This window comes from Sinohyriopsis cumingii, chromosome 3, assembly GCF_028554795.1.
Source record: "Sinohyriopsis cumingii isolate HCF-2022 chromosome 3, ASM2855479v2, whole genome shotgun sequence".
NCBI lineage: Eukaryota > Metazoa > Mollusca > Bivalvia > Unionida > Unionidae > Sinohyriopsis > Sinohyriopsis cumingii.
Window position 1 is genome coordinate 125,357,582 of NC_142963.1, and position 13,308 is coordinate 125,370,889.

At 33.1% G+C, this 13,308-nt stretch overlaps 1 protein-coding gene across 8 annotated transcripts in view; it reads left to right on the forward strand.

The window, feature by feature from the left end:
• The window catches only part of LOC149803782 (uncharacterized), a 99,714-nt gene that overhangs the window by 72,343 nt on the left and 14,063 nt on the right, over positions 1-13,308 (forward strand). For 7 of the 8 annotated variants that reach the window (XM_089953574.1, XM_089953571.1, XM_089953575.1 and 4 more), the window contains 3 exons: positions 8,486-8,582; positions 10,139-10,212; positions 11,945-12,059. In XM_089953574.1, the coding sequence (XP_089809700.1) occupies positions 8,486-8,582; positions 10,139-10,212; positions 11,945-12,059 (286 nt within the window). Of the gene's footprint in view, positions 1-1,648; positions 1,683-8,485; positions 8,583-10,138; positions 10,213-11,944; positions 12,060-13,308 lie in introns of those variants that run through there. The other variant, XR_016420253.1, reaches the window with a different exon arrangement.

Below are 13,308 nucleotides of genomic sequence, written 5' to 3' on the forward strand. Positions count from 1 at the left end.
AGTAGTCATGCCTGCTTACCTTGAGTCAGTGCATTGAATTTTAAAAGATTTATGTAGTATGTATTAATAATAAATAGGCAGTTCAAGACATAATGTTTATGTCCAGTTTACCTAAAGAGGGATAGTGTACAGGTTTTGTTTCTATATCTTTATAAACATTTTAACACTGATCACTAATTATCATTGCCTGTAAAACATGGATGCATTTTGTTCAGGTAGTAAACAGTTGGTTGTTGTTACATGGATATATTATATTACTTTGAATATTTTAATAACATTGTATATCACAGAAGATATTTTTCCTATTTCTATTTCATGTCTGTTTCACAGTTCACAGGTATCAGTTTTTTTCCCTTTTGGTGAATTCTCTCACTTACATGTTCATCAACCAGTACATCATGAGTTATTGCCCATGTCAGGTAGTTTAAAATGTTACAAATGCATCAACATTTTTTAATGGTAAGTTAACACCATTAGCAGTACAATAAAAGTTTTCTTATGGTCAATTAAAACCATTGGCAGTACAATAAAGTTTTATGGTCAGTTAAAACCAGTTTTCTTACAGTTGGTTAACACCTTTGGCAGTACAAGAAAAGTTTTCTTATGGTCGGTTAAAACCATTGGCAGTACAAGAAAAGTTTACATTTTGCTGATGACTTTTAATGAAAATATGAATTCATAATGAACTTTGCAACATGAAACATGATCAAGTTATAATTTCACCAACATGTCTTAAAGTTTAAGTCTGGACTGAATATTTTGGATTGACCTAACTTAGTCAAATGAAAGTTTAAGTCTGGACTGAATATTTTGGATTGACCTAACTTAGTCAAATGAAAGTTTAAGTCTGGACTGAATATTTTGGATTGACCTAACTTAGTCAAATGAAAGTTTAAGTCTGGACTGAATATTTTGGATTGACCTAACTTAGTCAAATGAAAGTTTAAGTCTGGACTGAATATTTTGGATTGACCTAACTTAGTCAAATGAAAGTTTAAGTCTGGACTGAATATTTTGGATTGACCTAACTTAGATGAAAGTTTCATCAAGTCAGATTGTACATTGTGAGACTTAAGGTCTGGACTTGCATTTTGTTTGTAAAATACAAACCTGATCCTATATTTTGATGATTATTTTATAGTTAAATCAAGACCTTAAACATAGATATTTTTTACATAAACTTTACAGTGAAAAGAGAATTCTCTTGTAATTGATAAAGTGTATACACACTTATTGGTGATAGTACAATAATTTATGTATTCCTTATATTTTTTATGTCTTTAAAAAAATTGTGCCCACTTGCTGGCATCATTTTGTCATGATCCTGATCATCAGGACTCATTTCCCATTTGTCAATCATATCACATACATTGATCTTTAATGTTCCAGATTTCTCCCACAAATGATTGATTATAATAGTCCATCCGCATATTATCAGTAAAGCTTTTCTGGATGATAAGCAAACCCCCTTTTTTCAGAAAATTTTACAAGGTGGGTGACGGGTTTGTTACAGGAGAAATTGAAGTTTCTTGTTTTTTCCTCCCCATTTTGAAAAAGATATTTAAAAAAAGATTTATAAAATTAAGGTCCTTTTTAGTTACTAATGACCTCTTAACATTATTTTTATGGTACCATTTTAACATTCCAGACCAGAAGTTGCCTTGAATGAATTGGATTAATGGGTAACTTGATCAGGAAAGTTGTAAACCCAAATCTTTACCTAGGAACCCTTCCCTTAACACCCCCACTCCTATCTTAATGCTTGCAGCTGCTTTTGTGTTCCTTGATGTCAAATTTTATTTTAAGACTTTAGAACAGATAAGAGGAAAGAGGTTGCTTACATAGACTTTAATAATATAATTTAAAAGACAAAAAATAAGCATTTAAAATCAATACCTATTAAACGATTTTTGGAGAGGACCTCCTACTGTTTTCATTAAACTTTAATTAATAGATAATGATATACTCTGTTGTAAACAAAAATGCTTATGATAAAAATAAATAGAATGTCTAATTCTTTCTGTCACAGTTTTGCCAGTATGTGATTGGTTATATTTATTTGTGTGTCCATGACATTATGTATCTTCTTTCATTTCTCGTTGTATTCTGAACTCGGTTTACTCCGAATGAATAGGATCTCTGTAATTGTACTTTGTTCGCTTATTTTCTTGAGGATGACAAAGTCTGGGATCTTGGATGCAGACACAGAATTTGGAGTAGGGGTTGGGGTGGTGTAAAAAAAAGGTATAAGATATTTGTTACCACTTCCATCTCTTGTTTGATTTCAGATCTCTTGTTTAAGAGATGAAATATAAGTATCTTTTATTTTAGCTTTCCAAGAGCTAATGCCTTGGCCTGTTGTCCATCCATTAACAAAAAGTTTGTTGTCCTACTGGAAGGTCTGACATTTAACTTTATGCAGACAATCATTCCATGGTCAAGTTGCTTCTAATGAAAATTGTGCTTTTGGACATCCAGTGTGGTAATTGTGGTGGCCATCTTGAAAATCCTGTCACTACTCTTTTCAGAACAGATGGTCATATAGTATATTGCTTTCACTAAAAGACTTCTCACCTCTGTCTGCGTGGGTTCGAGTCTAGGATTCGGCCAATGTGGGTATGTGAGAAAGCTTGCCAGTAGCTTCTCGTGGGTCAGAGGTTTTTCCCAGGGTTTTCCCGGGTTCTTCCTCCACCATTAATACTGGCCGCCATGAATAGCCTATCATGTGCTGAAAAATGGCGTTAAACCCCACAACAATAACCACTAAAAGACTTGATGTGTCTGGTCAGTCATAAATGAAAATGGTGCTGATGTGACATTCAGAATGGTCACTGTGGCAGTTACTTTGGAAATCTTTATTTCACTATTTCACCAGAATAGATGGTCATATAGACATGGCACCATATTGGTAATCTCAAAATCCGTGATATCACTATTTATCTTGTACAAATTGTGACCATCTAAAATATCTTGTTATCACTAATTGTCTTGAACAATATTATGACCTTCTAAAATATCTTGTTATCATTAATTATCTTGAACAATATTTTGGCCATCTAAAATATCTTGTTATCACTAATTATCTTGAACAATAGTGTGGCCATCTAAAATATCTTGTTATCACTAATTATCTTGAACAATAGTGTGGCCATCTAAAATACCTTGTTATCACTAATTATCTTGAACAGTTTTGTGGCCATCTAAAATATCTTGTTATCACTAATTATCTTGAACAGTATTGTGGCCATCTAAAATACCTTGTCATCACTAATTATCTTGAACAATATTGTGGCCATCTAAAATATCTTGTTATCACTAATTATCTTGAACAGTTTTGTGGCCATCTAAAATATCTTGTTATCACTAATTATCTTGAACAATATTTTGGCCATCTAAAATACCTTGTCATCACTAATTATCTTGAACAGTTTTGTGGCCATCTAAAATATCTTGTTATCACTAATATCTTGAACAGTTTTGTGGCCATCTAAAATATCTTGTTATCACTATTTATCTTGAACAGTATTGTGGCCATCTAAAATACCTTGTCATCACTAATTATCTTGAACAATATTGTGGCCATCTAAAATATCTTGTTATCACTAATTATCTTGAACAGTTTTGTGGCCATCTAAAATATCTTGTTATCACTAATTATCTTGTACAAATTGTGGCCATCTGAAATATCTTGTTATCACTAATTATCTTGAACAATATTGCGGCCATCTAAAATACCTTGTCATCACTAATTATCTTGAACAATATTGTGGCCATCTAAAATATCTTGTTATCACTAATTATCTTGAACAGTTTTGTGGCCATCTAAAATATCTTGTTATCACTAATTATCTTGAACAGTTTTGTGGCCATCTAAAATATCTTGTTATCACTAATTATCTTGAACATTATTGTGGCATTAATATGAGGCTTTCACTAAACATTCCTTGTAATTCCTTTTAATGAAAATGGTGCAGATCCAACCACCAAGATAGTTTGCACTCTCATGAAGATGCTTTGAAATCCAGACCTTATTTACCTTGGGGTCAAGTCAAAGATCATTATTTATGAACACATTGACTGGTGCATGTACAAATTATTTTTTGCTAGACTTTATTTACTTAGTTGCATTCCACTATTTTTTCAAACCCAGTTTGTGGATATATTTGAAGAATGTCAAGCTAGTTTGGTAAATTCTTTCTTTTTCTTCCCTTCCAACAATAATAATAGCTTTAACCAAACTCAGCATCTGGATGTATCATGACTTTTCTTGAGACAGGTTCAGTGGTCTTTAATCAGTGATATTGAGTTCAAGGTCATGACAGGTGCTTTCATGTTGCACTGCACTGACAGATATAATGTGACCATGTTAACTTGAATGTGTAAACAATTTTAAAAAAAAAAACAATTTCATATATTGGAGTTTCTCAAGAATATCAGAGATGATTTAAGTACTTAGCAGTTAAAAAGAATAAATTTTTACAAGAAATGGCTTTATGGTCACTTGTTTTGGCCAGTAGAGCATCTATTTCCACTGAAGTACTATTATTTTTCGGCATATTTGATGGCAACAGTGATGGTGTTGTTATCCACAATATTTAAATACTGAGAATTCACTATTTTTGTGTGGTATCAATATTTGTCGAGTGTTTGTTTAAAACCACAGATTTAAGACCCAATGAACCTTGATTTTACTGTGGTAAAAAATTAGGTGTGTGTCCCAAGGTACTGATAAAAATATAACGTTTTGCAAAATTCACAAAAGTTGATATCTATGAAAATAAATGAATTTGTTTTTGAACATTATTTGCAAGAAATGTGCTTAGACAAAACAGAATTAGAGGGAATTCTTGTTAGAAAATATGGAGATGACATGCTTTACATGTGGCCTGTGCTCATGGGTACATGAGATAGGTAATTCATTAACAGCAGTGAGTTGTATTAAAATAATTACCAAAAAAAGTTTGACCATGTTTGTTACTAGCATTGTGAAATAAAAATACAGTTTGATCAGCAAATGATATTTTTTTTAACCATATATACTCACCTATAAAGTGAGTACAATTGCAAACTGTAGAGACCCTGATCTATCATAACATAATGTGCCAGCAGATATGTGTCTGTGCAGTTTGTCAGGAGCAAATGAAAGAACAACATAGACTCTGATCTGAAGATGCATTATGCTATGTCAGATCAGGATCATTGTCATTTGCAATTTGACTTTACTTATAAGTGTGTATATACAGTACCTTGTTAAACAACTAACTGAAAACAAAAATAAATACAGAATCCAGGGATAAAACACACAATGGCTATAAGGGCAAAAACAAACATCAAACTTTAGGGTTAAATACAGAATCCAGGGATAAATCATGAGGGCTATAAGGGCAGATAGTATTGAGGAATATCAATAGGAATGGTGGGGATCAATTTTCAGGCATTTTTATGAAGAAAATTAGGCCAACATTTTATGTCGTATGTAACTATTTAAAATGCTTTCAAACATAGCAGTACATGCGTGATGTGAATGTTTTAATCAAGGACTCTGAACTATAGTTGTACAGGACCTAAATCGTGTGAAAAGATTTTGAGTGTTCTAGGTTTGGATAGAAATAGCATGTTGTTTAAAATCATAATACATATACATGTACAATGATTACCCTCAGACTAACAAATAGTTGGCAAAATTACAAATTTCACTCTCATTGTAGATATGTAACCAAACCTTTTCCCAAATTTAATATTAGCATTTTGACTCGGAATCAATATATTACTTTGACTCGACTAAACTTATGTGCAAGGTCCATTATTGTCCTTTTAAAAATTCTTTTTCATACCAAATATTGTATTAAAAAATGCTGAATAATTTTGTTCTTCTCCATAGGATTACCATTATCTTTTACCTGTGAGTAATATACATCATGTGTGTGGTCATCTTATATTTTCAGTACATGTAACAACCATTTTTGTTGAGCTTGTATTCATGGATGCTCACCATAGTGATTACTTTCGCATTGATGTGCTTGTCTATCCATATGTCCACACCCTAGGAACTTCACGAGTCTGGTTGTCAAAGATATGTACTTTGTAGTGAAATTAAAAGGAAGATTCAACAGAAACGTGCAGTTTAATGTGAAATAAGCATCACAAAGGTTTTCCCTTTGTAACTTTATAAGGTCTCATACTTAACATAAGTCATCAATAAAATAAATATCATACATATGTACAATTTAAATCATCCTTTCCATTTGCTTGCTTCTAAATGTCTTAGCCTTTTCACCCCCATCATTTCCCACTCATCATTTCACATCATTGGATCACTATTGTTGCTTTCTGTCCATGTGAGGACAGGCTATGCAGTACATTTTCAAGCTTCTCTTTGCCTCGTTCACATTATTGACTGGTGTTTGGTTCTATTCATAACAGATAAACTTGATATGGTAACAGTCTAGGTAAGTAAATCTATATAGGGTTGAGGCATCCATTTTGAGTGACTAGAGTAACAAAAACATCGTAGTTTAGGTAATGGAACCTTTACAAGAAACCAATTCATCTTTTAAAATTTCTTTTCATTGTAGTTTTAATTTTATAGTGAAGTGGGTAGCATTTAGAAAAGCATGACTAATAACTTGGGCTGTGTAACCTTGTACTTTTTAAAAAGACTGACATTGATCTGGTGGGAGTTAATAGGTGGCTTATTTCCTAATAGCGGATGAATTTTTAAACTATGGTTTGTAGACATGTTGATGAGTTTGATGGAAAGTAATGTTTTGTTTCAACAGTGTTTCAGACAGGATGTTAAAAATTGTTGAGATGAACTAAATGTTGAAGTTGAATGGAGACAACTTTAGATGGTCAAAGATGTTTATTTTTTCCACTTTTTATAATAACTTATGAACATTTACTTCATTAAGTGGTTGTACGTACAACTTTAATCAGAGAAGTCATTGATATTTACACAAAGTAAAATTTCTTTAGATTTACTTGGTAAACAAGAATTTAGAATTTTTTTTACATCTTTACTCACTATGATTGTTAAATTCTAAAGTTTACAAAGTTGTTTATTGCGTAACTACCAGGCTGCAATGCCACATAAACTTTTGGTATGGCCCTGCATCCATCATCTGCTGTGTATCATTGGTAACCTGTCAGTAATTGCTTTTTTAAACTTCAAAAAAATACAGGACCAATTTTAACAAACTTGGTAGAGAGCAGCCTGTCATGAAGGCATTTCAGTTTTGTTCAGATTTAATGCCAGCCATCTAAAAAATAAATCTCAGAGGTCACTTAACAGAATTTTACCAAATTTGACAGCATTCTGCCATCTTCCATCAAATATTGCCTTATTACTAAACTTTAAAAAACATTTTAACAAATTCAAAACATACTCAACAGAATTTTACCAGCTTTGACAGTATTCTGGCACAAAGGCATTTTAATATTGGACAAATGGTGCCAGTTTGCCCTCAGAATGGGATGAGAGACAGTATAAAGGAACGTTAAAATAATTGCTTTCATAATACATGCAACATTGGAGGAAATTTACTCAGAAAAAAATCCTATTATATTCAGATTTCTACATCACATTCTGTTGCTTTGGCTGTTAGGCAGATGTCAGCCAGGTGAGCAATCTGAAGCCTTGGGCCTCTTGCCATCAAGTAAATCTAGACTGTTGTGCATCATTATATGGATATTTTTCACCATTTTTACCACATATAAGTAATAGCCATGGTCAGTGATGGTATCTTAGGTTTCAGATGTTCCACTCCTTTCAAGTTTGTTACTCGGACAATTTATGACACTTTTAATTTAAGAGTGTTTGTTATACTCGCATTTTTACATCTGCCTTTCTTTCCTTGTATACATTTTTGGTATAAATTTCAGAATAACTACGTTTTCACTGGGAGCATTCTGACAGTAAGGCCTTAATAGATGCAAATTTATCATCCAGTTATGTTACAAAAATAGAAAAACTTTAAACCTTCTTAGAAACCATTCAGCAGAATTAGTCCAAATGTGGCAGAAATCATCCTGTCATGAACAAATGGCAGTCTTTCAAATTTATGTAAATGATGTCAGATATGGTAGCTATCACTAAAAACAGAGAAACCCTTAAATGACTTCTAAAAGTCTGCTTCACACAGTTTGACATTTGACAGCATTCAAGCATACGGCAAGTTGATAGAGATGAGATACTAATTCACCATTAAGTATGGCTGCTATTACTAAAAATAGAAAAACTGTTCAATGATGTTCGAATTTCACAGAAAGCATCCTAGTTTGAAAGTGTTTAACATTTTACAGGGGTATGGTCCTGTTGCTTCCACAAAAGGATGATTGTTCACTGGGTTCTATAAATCCTCGTTTGTAAAAACCATCAAGTCCACAAAAAGTACTGATGCTCAAAGAAATTATTTTACAGTATTTTTATATACTCTGATATCTTTTAATTCAAAGCTGTTCATATATCTTTGTTGTTGTTTTTCAGCCAAGGAGGAAGAAGAGGATAGGTTGATGATTAACTGGTTTGAAATGGTCAGTGAGAAAAATGACCTGGTCAGGACGGAAGCCGATCTCGTATACGAGTATGTAATAATGATGAGCAGTAATTTCATAGCATCGTAGCTTACATACTTTTTCATGCATAATATTTTTTTCAAGCACAAAAATAACATATTAAATATCTTTTGATAGAGTCTGTTGTGGCCGCTGTTTGACTTTTTTGCTTCTAAATTTTGGTTCTGCACAGTAATTTTCGCAGGTCATGATGACTTGAAATCAAATTTACTATGAGGATTTAACGTAAGAAGAGCCAAGTCAGGTTTGACTTATGTTGTTTCTAGCAATGTTTTATGTAGCTTTGGACAATATTCGACTTGGAACTTTGCCCTTAGTTTTAATTCAGCTCAACAACATTTGAAGGACTTGATGATTAAATCAAACCAGTTATGATGCTTTTACATTAAGAAAACTAAGATCATCTTCTGTTTTCACTTTTCTTGCAGAAAAGTGTTTTGACATTATGGCCCCTGGTTGACTTGGTACTTTGCCTTAAATTTCTACTTACTAACGTTTGAAGCCCTTCATGGACTGAAACAAAATTTGGTTTGAGGCTTTATACTATAAGACCTAGATAAAGTTTAATTTGTACTGTTTCTAGCAAAACTATGGAGTTATAACCCCTGTTTGATTTTAAACATTTTTCTTTAATTGCCTCCTATTGGCAGTGACATATGGATACAGTTTATTACTGAAAAGAAGTGTATTAACAGGTGGATTTTCTCACGACTAGAATAGTTGACTCAAGGTAGAAGTCGTGTCAGTATTCTTCCAGGGACAGAATTCATTAAACTTAATTACATGACAAGTAAGTATATAGACAAGGAAGAGGCATTGGTAGTGTACTTGTATCTACTTCAGTCAAACTGAAGAAGAACTTACTGTTATAAATGGACTCAACTTTCCTTTTTCCCTGGCCCCCCCCCCGCCATTTTCCCAGTGTTGCAAAATAAATACAGCAGATATAACAAAAATTATATGCAAAACAAAAACCCTGATTTTCTACAATCTTAGACTCTGGACTAATATAGTTGACAGCAAACAGATTCATATGGAGAAAATCAAATGTTTGCAAATCTTAAGTCTTCCAATATTTTCTGTTTAATTTTTGTGATCTTGCAATTTTTAGTTATTTAATTCCATTATGCAAGGTTAAATTTTCACAGTTTGAATATAATGAAAAAGTGGTAATAAGCTACCGTTATATAGTGGTGAGATTGAATTGGAAGAAATTGTTTTATAAGTATGCAATAGAATACAAAATGGAGCGGTTGTATTGCAATATGTCCTCTCAAATTTAATTCAGTATGTCCTGTAAATATTGTTAGGCACTCCATGTGGTTGATAAATAGGATTATATCTTGGATTTAATGACTAATTCGCTTGCAGAAATCACTGTCTTGCCAGTATTTCCAAATAGCAATATATAAGTGTCACTTTCTATAAGTAGTGCCACTGACATATTCATCAGGATTATTAAATTTTGTTCTAAAGTATTTTAAGGGTCATTTGCCACATATTACCACAAAATCTTAATTAAATTCTCGCACAAAATGCTTTGAAATGTTAAATTCCATTCCAGATCACGTGAACTGGAGCTTGAAGATGAACAACAGGATATTGAAAACAGGTTGCGGGTGTTATTAGCAAAACCAGGTGTGTATAAATCACGTTGACGCTAAGATGATTAATTTTGTGACATGCATGCTTGCCATTTTCAGCTCATTATCAAAGTCACAGTTTTAGTTGTTGTTGTTGTAGGGTTTAACGCCATTTTTCAGCACATGATAGGCTATACATGGCGGCCAGTATTAATGGTGGACGAAGAACCCGGGAAAACCCCGGAAAGAACCACCAACCCACGAGAAGGTACACAGTTATAGAACTTTACATTAAGGATTTTGGTTAAAGTTCTATTATATTGCTTTGATTTCCTAAACTCCTTATCGGATTTTCTTCATACTCTTGATGAAATTTTATTAAGTTATTACAGTTCATTCTGCAAAATGCTTACTGAACCGTTATACCTTGAGGTCAAAAGTCACATTGTAAAACAGTGCTTTGACATGTATGCCTTGGCCTTTTTGTTTCATATATCTACTGTACATGTTCTGCTTGGCATTCCTTGTAAAACTCAGTAAAAGTAAAATCACAATCTCCTCAAATACAAGATTGTTGTACCCTTAGTTCTACATTTGCCTTACTAGTGTCTCATATGGCTTGAATTTATTCTGGTCTTGATTTCATAAAACTTCTTAACTTGAGCATATACTCAACTGTCCATTGCAAATTTTCTGTTAGAGGTCAGTATCTCAGTGTTGACTTAAAAAGAACCGGCTTATTTCAAAACATAAATTACATGCAGAGTGCATGTCTCTTTCTGAGTCTCCAGTGTACTGCAGGTTAACCTCACAGCACATGAGACTCTGGTGTACTGCAGGTTGACCTAAGAACAGACAAGTCTCGAGTGTACTGGAGGTTGACCTCAAAACATATTCTAATACTCCTTTTTCCATCTGAGTTGACTGGATATATAAAATTTGAGTGTCTTTCTAAAGGGTACAGCATAAATGGCTAGAGTGGTCCAGAGCACCTACCAGTAGGTCATACTGCAGCCTTGTTCATTTTTTTTAGAACATTTTAATATTAAGGACACCTGTTCATACAATACATAATATTGAACCCCTTATCTTTATTTTCTTATTCACAAACTGCCCTAACAAATATTTGTGGATATGATGACCACAACTATTTGATTATGGTAAAAAACACTTATACTGTATATACTTGCTTATAAGTAGAGTAAAACTGCAGACAACAAAGAGCCTGACTTGACATATCAGTATGTACCTGCGGATTAGGGTCAGTGTTATTTGCTTTACTGATTAGTTCTAACAAACTGCACGATACCAGATCTGCTGGTACATTATGTGATGACAGATCTGGATCTGTGCAGTGTGCAGTTGTACTTGCCTTTTAAATGAGTATATATGGTAAATAATAGTTTGATCTTATGAGCAGTAAAAACTTAATATTGAAAGTGATTTTTTTTCAAACTGTCAATCTTTTGAAAATTATCAGTGACCCTTGTATGTCTCTTAAAAAGTCATAATTTTATGTGTACAGTATCTGGATAGAGTGTCTTGCAGTAATCAGGTTGTTAATTTATACCATGTCTTAATGTACTGTAAACAGTTCACATCAAAAAAAAAAGAATGTATTTTGTATTTTAGTCTGTTACCATTCTGAAGATTATGCATTGTATCCTAGTCATTTTTATTAATTTGCATGCAGTATTGTAGGTTAAGATACATTGCAGCTTATCTTTAATTATTCCTAAATTGATCAGCTGCATGTTTATGCAATAAATTGCTTCTATTTTGTGTAGATGGGCAAAAGACTGAGGAAGAAAGAAAGGAAGAAGAACATTTGATTGAGAAAAAATTGGACATCATAAACCAACGCAGTAACATAGTGGACAGTATAGATGAAGACAGAATTAGGTGAGTTGAACAATTTTATCTGTCTTTAATACACATCTTTCTGTGCAAATGATGCAGGTTGTGAAAAAGGAATCAGTTCATCTGCCAAGCAATAAGCCTGATATGTTTACAGTTGTCCCTCATTATAACATGGCAGTCAGGGTCCATAACCACTGACCATGTTATGTACCAAACTGCATTATAATGAGAACAGTACAAACTGTGATATATTGAGGACAGCTTTATATACTGAACCAGGACTTAACAGTTTTTAAGTAAATGTGTTTCGAAAAGGAATTAAAGATAAAACACTATGTTGTTTTATTTCAATCCACACTGTTTACTTATTGTCTGATTTGGGTCATGGTGTCCGTAGTGGTTCCATGTTATATCCAGAATTATTTTTATAACAAAGCACATTTTAACAAGGGAGAGATGTATTACATTTTTGAAAGCTTTGTTGTTGATAGTGTTCTGGTAAGTGTCATAGGTACATTATTGTGCAGAAGCAGTTGAGTTTATTTATGTTGGGTTTTTAATTAAGGAAATAGGTCTCAATCACTGTGGAACAGCACTCCTAGTACTCAGCCTTCTCATCAACCAGCTTCCATCAAAATTACTGTTAGCTTCCAGCTGAGCTGTATGCTTTTACAAAACTATTACATTTTTCTTCTTCAAATACGCTACCCAATCATATTTTAGGAGAACTACTACTACCTCGCAAATCCAGCCCTCACAATCTAAAATGTTTAGCTAAAAAGATAAAAGTTATTTGCATACCTAGATGGCAGTTAGAAAGAGTGATCTCCCCATGATAAGTGGTTTCCAAGGGATACAGTAACATATTCAGCACACCTGCTAAGCCTTTGCCCAGAGTTCCTTAGCAATGAACACAGCATTTATCATGTGGTCATCAACCTAAGCATATGCAATCAACTCTCTTATGTTCTTGGGTTCTGTCTACTCTTTTACGCTCTTGGTTCATGATGGAATGCAACAACGGCTTTTAAATGCCATCCATTGGGGAGACTACACAATCAGTTTGGACTTGCAAGAGGTATGACTTTACATCCCTATTCACAATTCCTGTGATTCACCTACAAAAAAATATTTGAGCAAGATATTATTTTATGTACTACCCTCTTTATATCTCCTACCTCATAACCTTTCAAGATTCGTTTGACTAGGACTGGAATCAGTATTCAAGTAAAAAGAGTTTGTTTCCCCCAGTAATGAGAATTGAATTAATGCAATCATAGATTATTTTTGC